The sequence below is a fragment of the Pygocentrus nattereri genome, chromosome 2 (genome assembly GCF_015220715.1).
Source record: "Pygocentrus nattereri isolate fPygNat1 chromosome 2, fPygNat1.pri, whole genome shotgun sequence".
Taxonomy (NCBI): Eukaryota; Metazoa; Chordata; class Actinopteri; order Characiformes; family Serrasalmidae; genus Pygocentrus; species Pygocentrus nattereri.
This window is the reverse complement of record NC_051212.1, coordinates 31,033,416-31,045,605: the sequence shown is the minus strand read 5'-3', so window position 1 is coordinate 31,045,605 and position 12,190 is coordinate 31,033,416. Positions and strand designations below refer to the sequence as shown.

The window sequence follows — 12,190 nt, the reverse complement described above, 5'->3', positions numbered from 1 at the left end:
AGAAATTTGATTAGAAGTAGGTATCCAATCATAGCCCAAGATGTTTTGTGAATGCAGATCTAGCTTTGTTGACCTTCTTGTGAACTATGGTCTGCACAATAAAGACAAAGATTTCTCATGATTTATCAAGATTATTATGAGGTCTATTAAGTGCTGCAACTAGAACAGTGCAATGTGATGTAACTCTAGGCAGGTTAAGGAGAAACAACAATTAAGATGATGCATTTTTTTCACCAAGCCCTTTCCGCCCCTTGGAGAATTACACCAGTAATACACTGCTGTCAATACTGTAATCTCAATCTGACTGTTATGTAATTGCTGTCTAATTATGGCTCTGATCAGGAGAGTTTTTCTTTGCTTTGAGTTGTTGCATAATGCATTAATTTTTTGCTGTCAAATATTAGCACTGTGGGAATCTGTTTTCATCCATGCATTTTTCATGCTGGTGCCAAACAGTATAGGAGTGTCATTCATGTATATAATATATATATATATGTCACGCTTGGCTCCTCCCACTCCCCCATGTGCTTTTTGTTTACCTTTTGGTGCATTTTTTTCTTTTTTTCTTGACTCCACCCCTGATTCATTTCACCTGTGTTTTCCACCTGCGTCCGGTTATCCCTCATTATCCCTGTTTGTATTTAAGCCCTGTGTTTTCCTGAGTTTCTTGTTGGTCTTCGTTTGTTTGATGTTAGATGTTCTGATTGTTTGTTGGTGTTGTTTGATTCAGTGTTTCTTTTGTCATGTCTGAACCCCAATCTCTCCGTGTTGGCTTTTTGAACCTGGACTGTCATGACCACGACCCTGGATTTGCCCTCAATAAAAGTTGCTTATCTCAGCATATGCGTCCACCTCCTCGCTCCGTGTTACAATATGTAATTACTGATGTATTATTTTGCGCTAGCATCATCTATGGATGAATCTCATCCACCCCCAGGCCTTACCACTGAAGAGCTTGCTGACTATCTCAGGGACCTCCACCAAAGAAATGGAGCTTGACACGCTAGAAGCTTCTGGCTCTGACTCCCACGTGGGCTGCCTGACCACCATGTGCTCGACCGAGGGATGCTAAACCCAGGCCTGGCTCCAGGGGTAGGTCCCAGTGACCCTCTCCCGGGCAGGGTACTTGATTGTCTGTGTCCATTTTTCATGGATAGAGTCTTGAAATAAATTCTCAAAATAAATGGCTAATTGATTTCAAAATTTAATACTGACAGTGGTAGAACAATTCTGTCATGATTGGCCCCTCCCAGTCCTGTCCATGTGCGTTTTTGTTTTGGTTTAGTTCAGCCCCCTGCTTTGTAACTCTGCCCATGATTGTTTTCACCTGTTCCTCATTATCCCTGTGTATTTAAGCCCTGTGTTTGCCCCTTGTGTTTGCTGGTCTTTGTATCAGTCTTTGTTTGATGTATTGGTCTATGTTTGCTTTGTTTCTCTGTGTTGTTGGATGTTTTCTGGTTTTGTCATGTCTGCCCCACAATCTCTCCGTATTGGCACTATGACCCTGGACTGTTCTGACTATGACCCTGGATTTGCCCTCAATAAAAGTCCACTACCTCACTCCTCAATTGAATTCTCTGCATTCACAAGAAATGTACAAAGTTGATCCCAGAACAGAGAAATTCTATGGCACATCATCTTAAGACAAATATAAAAAGCCTTTAACAGATGGTAATATATCTAAAAATGTGCCAACACGTTGTTTCCTACTTAGGCCTACATTGGGACACAAAAATGGCATATCAGTGATGTATGTCCTTTGGTAAATGCTGCCCTTTTCATTTGTGGCTACAAAATAGGGTCAAAAACAGTCAAATGACTTGATCTGATCGGCATGCAAAACTTCATTGAGGATTTGAATATGCAGGAGGATCTTAGAGGAAGCTGTGTGAGGAGGTGCATCACAAACATCAGTCAAGCGGAACCAAAGGTCAAATTAAAACTGACATGACTTCCCCCACTAGACTGATATTGCTTTCATGACACCCTGCTGGGAAAGTGGAGAACCTAAATATTCATAGAGCTGCTGAGCGAGTGTCTACAACAGTGTGTGTGTGGAGAGAGAGACAGACAGAGAGGAAGAACTCAATAAGTTAGAAAGAATGAGGTGAAAAAGGGACACAGCAACAGATACAGATGGAGAATGGATAATTGCAATCTGTGAAAAAGAAAGAGTTGAGAAAAAAAACAGGTAGAAAATGTTAAAGAAAGAAGAAGAGAGTGATGGGGGCTACATGAAGTCATCCAACTCTCATGCCCTTCCCCTGAAAATAGAGTTCACACAAGGGGATGAATGACTTAGAAGCAATCTACAGTAATTTATGGTGGTCTACAACAAACACGCCCACCATGATTAGCTCTCGGCTTTGTGAAGACTGGATGTTAAGAGTTTTTTCCCATAAAATTTAGAAAATGCCACCTGTTTAACCTTTTGCATTGCTGAGTCTACCACTGGCTCAGGATACAATGAAGCAGAAGATGAAGATGGTGGTTTGTAACTGGTTGCCGTGAAGAATGGCCTGAAAATGATTTTCATCTAATTTCTCTAGAAACAGAGAAACCGTCACATGATGCATTTTTATCACCTCAAAGTAAGCTGTTTGTCTCTCTACAACGACAGGACACTGAAGAAGGTGGGATATTGCCCAATGTAGCACTTGAATAGGTCCACTTATGATGTTTGTCTGGATTTATGTAACAAAACCCATCATAATTAATTTTGTTTAACGTTTTCTTTCCTTGCTCCTTAGAATGAAACAAGCTAATTGCGTTACATTATCTTTAAGACTGAACAATCTCTGTTCTGATTGGTTGCCCTCATTCAAAAAGCAGTCCAGACTGAAACACTCCCTAACTTCCAGCTCTTCAGTGTGAATGGGCAGGGCTAAATGGGCACATATATGTAAATGATTTATCACATTATTCTCCATAATGTAGACCATATGGACTGGAGTGGATCATACATTATGAAGTTTTATTTTTGTTTAGTTTTATTTTTTTATGTTTTTATTTTAAAAATTTGAGGAAAATTCAGCGTCAATCGGTTTTCTGATGAGTATGATGCCCTGAAGCACTGGACTAGATTTCATTGCATCCAGCCTTACTTGAGGTGCTAACAATTGACCACTTTGCTTCTGAGCAGTAATATCACTCCAAACTACCAGATTAAGAAATGAAGACACCTGTGATCATTGCTTACTGTGTTTTGCTCAAATACAAACACTCGATATGCTTTGTGTGTTGTAATGTGGCATTAGCATTAGCATTGACTGGCATTAGGATTGAGACTGGCATGTGTTTCAGTGCTCTGGATCTGGGTCATGCTGTGTTTGTGAGTTGAAGGAAACACATGTCAGTAGTACAAGCCTACATTACTGCACCTCTGTGGGCCGAGGCGGCTTGCCTCCATCATTTATTCATTAACAGAATGAGGAATGAGGTACTAGAAAAGTTAGCCTACACAAACAGATCAGGGATCAGAGACCAGTGAGGAGTGCTTCTAGACAGTGGGTAAGTTCAGCTCTTTCTTCTCCTGAATGGAGAACTCAGCTATTAAAATCTGTCTCAGAGAATCACTTACATCCAGACACAGTCTGATCATTCTGTAAGCCTTGAAAACCTCCAGTAGGCATCTTCCGCATCAGACAAGACCCCAGAATGTGATCCAGCTTCTCTGTGGAGGACACTTGAAAGGCCTGAAGAAAGTAGGAAGGCACATATTAGTGTAGAATCAGGAATTTAACCCTTTTAACCAAAAAAAATAAAAAAGAAACACAGAAGAAATAGGTAGATTTACTCAGAGGGAAAAACTGATTGCATTTGCTTTTTTCCAGAATCAGGAATTTAACACCATTATTAAGAGGAGGGAAAATGCCAAATTCACATTTTATAGACTAAAGAATTTTACTATTTTATTTACAGGAAAAAAAATCTTTATACAAAGAGAAAATGATTTAATTACATTATTCAAGAATCAAGAATTTATCTCCTTCATGCAGAGGGAAAAAAGAATTAATTTGCCTTTTCCAGAATTAAAAAAAAACAAAACTCCTTTACCCAGAAGGGAAAAAAATGAATGTAATCTTTTACGCTAAAAGGATAAACATTGAAATTCGCTTTATCCTGAATCAAGAATTTAACACATATATACAGGAGGACAAATGTTTTACTTGCCTTTTCCTTAAATCAAGAATAAAACCTCTTTACATGGATTAAATAGTTAAACTCATCAATCAAGAAACTAATCAAGAATTTACCCCATCATGCTGAAGTAAAAATACATACAAATATATATATATATACACTGCTCAAAAAAATAAGGGGAACACTTAAACAACACAATGTAACTCCAAGTAAATCAAACTTCTGTGAAATCAAACTGTCCACTTAGGAAGCAACACTGACTGACAATCAATTTCACAGCTGTTGTGCAAATGGAATAGACAACAGGTGGAAATCATTGGCAATTAGCAAGAAACACTCAATAAAGGAGTGGTTCTGCAGGTGGGGACCACAGACCACTTCTCAGTACCTTTCTGCTTTCTGGCTGATGTTTTGGTCACTTTTGAATGTTGGTGGTGCTTTCACACTCGCGGTAGCATGAGACGGACTCTACAACCCACACAAGTGGCTCAGGTAGTGCAGCTCATCCAGGATGGCACATCAATGCGAGCTGTGGCAAGAAGGTTTAGTGTCCAGAGGCTGGAGGCGCTACCAGGAGACAGGCCAGTACACCAGGAGACGTGGAGGAGGCGGTAGGAGGGCAACAACCCAGCAGCAGGACCGCTACCTCCGCCGTTGTGCAAGGAGGAACAGGAGGAGCACTGCCAGAGCCCTGCAAAATGACCGCCAGCAGGCCACAAATGTGCATGTGTCTGCACAAACGGTTAGAAACCGATTCCATGAGGATGGTATGAGGGCCCGATGTCCACAGATGGGGGTTGTGCTCACAGCCCAACACCGTGCAGGACGCTTGGCATTTGCCAGAGAACACCAGGATCGGCAAATTCGCCACTGGCACCCTGTGCTCTTCACAGATGAAAGCAGGTTCACACTGAGCACATGTGACAGACGTGACAGAGTCTGGAGACGCCGTGGAGAGCGATCTGCTGCCTGCAACATCCTTCAGCATGACCGGTTTGGCAGTGGGTCAGTAATGGTGTGGGGTGGCACTTATTTGGAGGGCCGCACAGCCCTCCATGTGCTCGCCAGAGGTAGCCTGACTGCCATTAGGTACTGAGATGAGATCCTCAAACCCCTTGTGAGATCATTTGCTGGTGCACTTGGCCCTGGGTTCTTCCTAGTGCAGGACAATGCTAGACCTCATGTGGCTGGAGTGTGTCAGCAGTTCCTCATGAAGGCATTGAAGCTATGGACTACCGCCCATTCTACGGACTACCGCACGTTCTCCCAGACCTGAATCTGATTGAGCACATCTGGGACATCATGTCTCGTTCCATCCACCAACGCCACGTTGCACCACAGACTGTCCAGGAGTTGGCGGATGCTCTAGTCCAGGTCTGGGAGGAGATCCCTCAGGAGACCATCCGCCACCTCACCAGGAGCATGCCCAGGCATTGTAGGGAGGTCATACAGGCACGTGGAGGCCACACACAATACTGAGCCTCATTTTGACTTGTTTTAAGGACATTACATCAAAGTTGGATCAGCCTGCCGTGTGTTTTTCCACTTTAATTTTGTGTGTGACTCCAAATCCAGGCCTCCATTGGTTAATACATTTGATTTCCATTGATGATTTTTGTGTGATTTTGTTGTCAGCACTTTCAACTTTGTACAGAACAAAGTATTCAATGAGAATATTTCATTCATTCAGATCTAGGATGTGTTATTCGAGTGTTCCCTCTTATTTTTGAGCAGTGTATATATTAATTCCATATCCAAAATTATTGGTTATACTTCTTGGTTGCATTGTAATGGAAAACCTCAGAGAGAAAGGCAATATATTTGAAGATGAAAATGTATGAACAAGTATCTATAGTTTCATCTTGGCTTGACCAAAATACTGATGGAGCTGCTGACTCTGCCTTCAAGAACAGGCAAATTCAATTAGTTGGGTTAAGTTGGCATGGAAAAAGATCAGTCTATGGCTGGCTGAATGCTTAATGTCCTAGCAGCTCTGATGTGGCTGAAGGGTGATGTGGAATTCATAGTCATTGGTCTCACTGATAATTAGATCAAGGCCCTGGGGCTGGTGCTACATAACCCACAGAAGACTGAAATTAGTAATCTAACTCATTTGCTGGCATATAGAAGTGCCTTACCTGTGCATAAATCATTGCTCGAGAATTCAGCATTGTTCGAAAATAGGAATTGAATCCATTGGGTTTAGAAATGCCATTGGCAGGAGTTTTTTTTTACTATTTAACAGGATTTTTGTGGTCTCACGAGTTGCACTGAGCCCAGTAAACTTATAATAGCTACTGTATAAGGTTGTACCTGGATGTGCCAACAACAGTAAATTCCTTCCATTTTTATTTCATTTTTGAAAAAAGGCTCTCATTTGGCAAATAGAATCAACTGAAGCAATGCAGAGGTGTACAACATCAGCAGTGGAGATTGAGACTTTAAGGTTTATAGTTTGTTTGCCACCTTGGTTTCAAAATTCGTAAATCATTCAGCTTGTTAATAGCAGCGACACGCTAAAAAGCTGAGTCACCTCAGTAATGAGAGTAATGGGATTTTGAACTACTGAACAGTTTCATACAGATATGATGAATATAGAATAATACAATGATGTGATAAAATGACTGCAGAGTAAAAAAAGATGACTTACTGCAGAATACTGAGAGATTTATTTGTAAAAACAGCAACAGCTGGTAATGAATATTCACTATGATGTAAGAACACTGCACAAAATAACTACTTTCTGTGTTGCAAGAAAAACAATCGAACCTATTCCCTAAAGCATTAAAGCCTCAGTCAGAATGCTAATTCTCACATGATCAGTGTTAACCTACTCTATCAATGGATCAGGCAAACAAAGACAGCAATCAAAGTAAACTAAATCAGATCTGTCTAAAACTAAATATAATGTTCTTACAAATCCTGAGTAAAATCAAGACAATATTTTATGTTTGTAATTCATATTTGAACTACAATCAGTGATGGGCCTGCAGTCATAATTGAGTTGTATTGCAAAGCCTTTCAGATAGTTTTGTGAGAAATGCACCATTTTAGAGAAATTTACAGTCAGAATTGTTCAGTGGTGGTGATAGGAACCAGGCATCTGCCTACACAAGCTCCATCACAAAAAGTAATTGTATAAAATGTTTACAAATACCCTGCCTGGTGTCTGAGAATTTGTGTTATGAGAGTTTCAAAAAGGTTTTGGCCTAAAACTTGTTTTTTAAAAAGAGGTACATGCTGGTAGAACCCAAGCAAGATTTCAGATTTACCACTATTTGCCATTTAATATTACATGGAAAAACTCAGAAGGCACTGATTCCCAGGTGCTTGTGCTGTAGACATTGCAACCCCTGGTTCCTGTCACCACTACTGTGAAGAAGCGTGAATCAGTAAGTTTCTCTATGAGGAACCATTTCAAATCAAACCACTCTGATTGACTTTGTTTACATGTCAACAGTTCGTGGAATTCTTCTTTCACCTCTTAACAGGTCATGGGCTCACCGGCAGGCCCAAAGTTTTATTACACACTTCTTTAACCTAAGAATAGCTCAACCAGTTTGCATTGAACTCCCTGTAATTACACAGCCTTTGTATGTAATAAGCCTAAGCAAAATAATCCTTAGTATGCAATAATCCTGGGTTGTTAAGGGGATAAATAATGGAAGGAAAGAATTGTGAGGGTGATATTTGTATCAGAGAGAAGCAAGAAGCAGTAGCAGCTCTAATAGTAATTTTGTATGTGTATGTGCTGCTAGTCGTTATTGAGTAGCCTAAATTTCTGTTTGGCTTAAGAATTTTAGTTGTGGCTGTGCTTCTCACCTTATTTGGCCTTATAACAGCATGTCCAGGTGAATGTTTCCTCAGTCTTGTCTGTTTTTATTATTCAAATTATTGTTTGTCCTTTCTTTATATGTAATGCTGTGGTTACAGGTTTTGTTGCCTTTTTTGCATAGCTTTTTTGGGTTTGAAATACATGGTGATTTAATTGCATTATGACACCAGTGTTGGTTTCCTTTGGAATGTAATGTGGAAATTTGTAGGGTCTTTTTCTGTTTTTGAGATGGAATTGGTGATGCATTGCTCTTGTCAAGTAGACCTGTGCTGCTTAAAATTATTATCTCTCTCATATTTTCAATACCTTCATTGTAAAGCTGTCTGCTCTGTTACAAATCACTGCCCATCATGTTTGCTTAATCTGGATTTCAATGTGTTTCAGGCACATGTTTGTCTACCTGGCACATGAAGTTCATGGGGTCCGCAGCCTGCTTGAGCAGGCGTTCAATCTCTCCCATAGTGCTGTAGTAGTGTAGGCGTGCCTTGGCTTTGATTACACCTCTGCAGTACAGCGTTACACCCACACTTCCAGCAGGAAATTCTGTAACATGCAATCAACGTTGTGCTCACCAAAACAAATATTACTCATCTCAGTATTTCTCTCATTTCACACTGAGCTGATAGTATATTAGGTAAGCTTAGCCTATGCCTACAGTTATTGGCTATTTCATCAGAAACATCAGCTATATAAGGCCACTTATATGGGACCAAAAACATTCTACCTACAGTGGTTCTGATTCAAACTAATACAAATGAACTAATACAAATTATGCTAAGCTTTAGTCTCAAACAGTGCACTTATGTGTAGGTATAGTGTGTTTAATAATGTAGATATGTATGAGGAAGGGCTCTGAGAGTTTTATTTCTCAGTGTTGTTCAGAGTGTGAAAGATAGTCCTCCTAAAGCCTAGTGTCAACTCATTTGTTGACATACTGCAGCCACAATTCAAAAAGCCTCAGGGACCCGTCATAACCGCATTCAGGTGGGAGTGTGTCTTTTACCTGCAGCGACCACACTGAGGGTGTTCTCGTTCCAGTTCATTGGCTTCACTCTCGCTCTCTGTTTACCCCCACTGAACTCCACCTCACAGTCTTTACTAACTACCGGCTCCTGCAAGAGCAGGAAAACCTCCCCTGGATTCTGAAAAGATAGAGATTATAATAACAGAAATGTTCACATATCCAGTGTTAAGGTAGAAAAGATCACAGCTAGCATGTCCTGCTGTGTGGACTGATGGTTTAAATAGAATGGAACAGAATTAGCCCTGTTAGCATCTCAACAATCTACTTCTCTGGACTAAACAGTCTGAGCTATATTTAAATAGTTCATTACATAGAGGTCAAGGCCCAATCCCATTTCACCCCTCGTCTACAACTTAGCCCTTAGCCCTCTGTTTTGTGTGTTTGTGCATAGAGGTAGGGTGTCCCGATTTTTTGTTTATTTATGTGGAGAGGGTGACGTGTTAGGGCTACATGGCCCTCCAAATAGAGGCCTCCAAACAGAGGCACACACCAAACGGAGTATTATAAGGAAAAAAAGAAAAACCGGCAAGATTGCTGCACAAGCGAGCAAAGTAACCCACAAATGTGAGTTCTCCATTAAAACATTGTGATAACCATCGTATTGCCTAAGTTTAATGTCATATCCAGGTATTATGGTCCTTTTCTGCAGAACAACCATAAAAAAGCTAACAGTATGCTAATGTCTTGGTAGCTAGCTAGCTAAAATTCCTGTTCCACCTTAAATAGCCCAGCAGTATTGACCCATGAAGCAACAGAATGTAAGGAAAATTCAGAGAAAAGCCTGTCAAATAGCCGACTTCAGCTTCATATCAGTGAATAATTAGGTGTTGAATAAATAATAATATATAATTGTTACATAACCTCCTCTTTGAAAGCATACGATGCACTAAATTTAACTAAAGACCAGCTGCAATGTTGCTGAACTTTACTCTCAGCTATCACTGCAGACTGGCAGGATTGTCTACAGAACACTGCTAGTAGCCTGTTATGAAGTAATGTTTTTTATTTGAGGGTTGTCCCATTTCACAGGAAGATTTCAACCACTGCCCATTGTAATTTGAAAACAAGGGGTAGAGATAAAATGAGATGTGGGATTGGGTCTAAGTCATCACAGAATTAAGAAAAGGCCCTGCTGAAAAATCCAGCCAAAAAGACCAAAGTTTTGCTGGTAGCTGTTTTCAGATGGTTTAAGATAGTCTTTGGTTGTCAAGGTGGTAGACAAACTGGTCATAGTCCAGTCTAGGCAAAAACATAACCTACGCTGGTCAACCAGCTGGCAGACTAGCAGAGGGTATGTTTTTATGTAATAATAATAATAATAATAATAATAATAATAAGTTACATTTATATAGCGCCTTTCACAAACCCAATGACCCTTTACACAGTATCAAAAAAAAATTCTAAAGACTACAGAGAAGAAGAAAGGAAAGTTTTTAGCCGAGATTTGAAGCAAGACAGAGAAGAGCAATTACGAAGAGTGGAAGGTAGAGAATTCCAGAGTTCGGGGGCAGCAGCACTGAAAGATTTGCCACACATAGTAGAAAGTCTAGTTGAAGGAACTGTGAGGAGTCCAGAATTAGATTGGAGAGCACGAGAGGGACAATATAAAGAAATGAGATCAGAAAGGTATGTCGGAGCCAGACCATGTAAAGCCTTGAAGGAAAGAAGAAGGATATGTGAGTTTGATGGTTTATTGCCAGCTTTGTCAAGCTGGTCAACCAGTATGCTTATGTAATGTTGGTAGACAGACTAAACCATTAAATGTAACAAAATATATGCTGGTCAATCAGTGAAGCTTGAGGTAGACAGGTTGTTTTTTCAGCAGGGTTAAACTTAACATGCTTTCCCACTTGTAGATTATTGAAACACATTTCCACAGAGTAGAATATATATTTATTATGATTTAAACTTGACAGAAAGTTACCGCTGTGCATAGATTTGTTTTACTGAAAGATGTTCTACATTTTTGCCATTTTTGTCATCAAAACAAATGGAAATACTGTGCTGACTTGAAAGTGTCAATAAGGAACATAAGTTGCACGCAAATGTCATTAATTATGCAAATGCAAGTATGTGATTACAATTGAATATAACAAAATGACAGTAATAGTGTGGTGTAGTATTGTAAGAAGGTTAAACCCCTCTTGGTGCACAGTTATGTCTTCTTTTGGCCATAAAACATACTGCAGTTATCAACAAGACTGTTTAATGATTACTACCACGCCCCACACACACATACACGCACACACACACACACACACACACACACACACACACACACACACACACACACACACACACACACACACACACACACACTTTTGTGTACAAATGAATGTATTAGAAATGACAAGCAGATGCTACTGTCCCTTGTGTGATTTGCATGTGATTATTTACTAACTGTAAGCAGGTACAGTCATTTTAATATGACGCAGGGCTTAATCTATCCTCACAATGTCAAGAGAGTTCAGTGCTATTTGCTCCTCATGTCCATCCTGTATTCAGGCACTTCACCATGAGCATTATTTGTGCTAATAACTCTTTAAACCTTTTTAGACCTTTTCATGCTCCATCCACAAATGTTTTCTTTCATAGCAACTGTTGTTAGGTTGGACAAGCTTTACAGATCACTGGGACAAACTAATAAGAAACTGTAGCCCAACAAACTATATATTTTTTTCTAAATAAAGAGCTTTAAAGTGTTATTTATTTTAAATGATATTTATTCTGTATGCATGATCACATGAAAAAGATCACACTACTCAGATGCAGTTTGTTTTATCTGTGATCAAACTAATGTGTAACCTCATTGTTGCCGTTAGCTAGTACAGTTCAGTGGTGTACCATTTTAAATTAGAACCTCAATATTACGTAGCTATTGTAAGCCAATGTTAAATAAAGTTTCATAATTTATGGGGGATTTATGCTAACTGGTTGGCTGCTATGGGTGGTTCTTGACCTCCTATTAGAGTAATGAGTCCTTCTATAAGAGCAACAGAATTGAATGTGGGTGGGTCTGGCATTAATTCTGTGAATAAAAATAGGAATTTTCTGACAAAATGAATGCCCTCACATAAGTTGAGTATATTCTATTGGACATTTTTCACTATGTTCAACATTACTTTCATCTCCCTGCATAAACTGTAAACTCACCAAGCCTGAATTGATAACAGCACAATCTTGCACCA

The 12,190-nt window shown here is 39.8% G+C and overlaps 1 protein-coding gene across 1 annotated transcript in view; it reads right to left on the bottom strand.

Moving 5' to 3' along the window:
- The window catches only part of LOC108436234 (B cell scaffold protein with ankyrin repeats 1), a 65,295-nt gene that overhangs the window by 41,686 nt on the left and 11,419 nt on the right, over positions 1 to 12,190 (bottom strand). The window contains exons 4-6 of the mRNA XM_017712601.2: positions 8,982 to 9,120; positions 8,379 to 8,521; positions 3,581 to 3,695 (exon numbers count right to left, since the gene is read on the bottom strand). Of these exons, the coding sequence (XP_017568090.1) occupies positions 3,581 to 3,695; positions 8,379 to 8,521; positions 8,982 to 9,120 (397 nt within the window). The remainder of the gene's footprint in view (positions 1 to 3,580; positions 3,696 to 8,378; positions 8,522 to 8,981; positions 9,121 to 12,190) is intronic.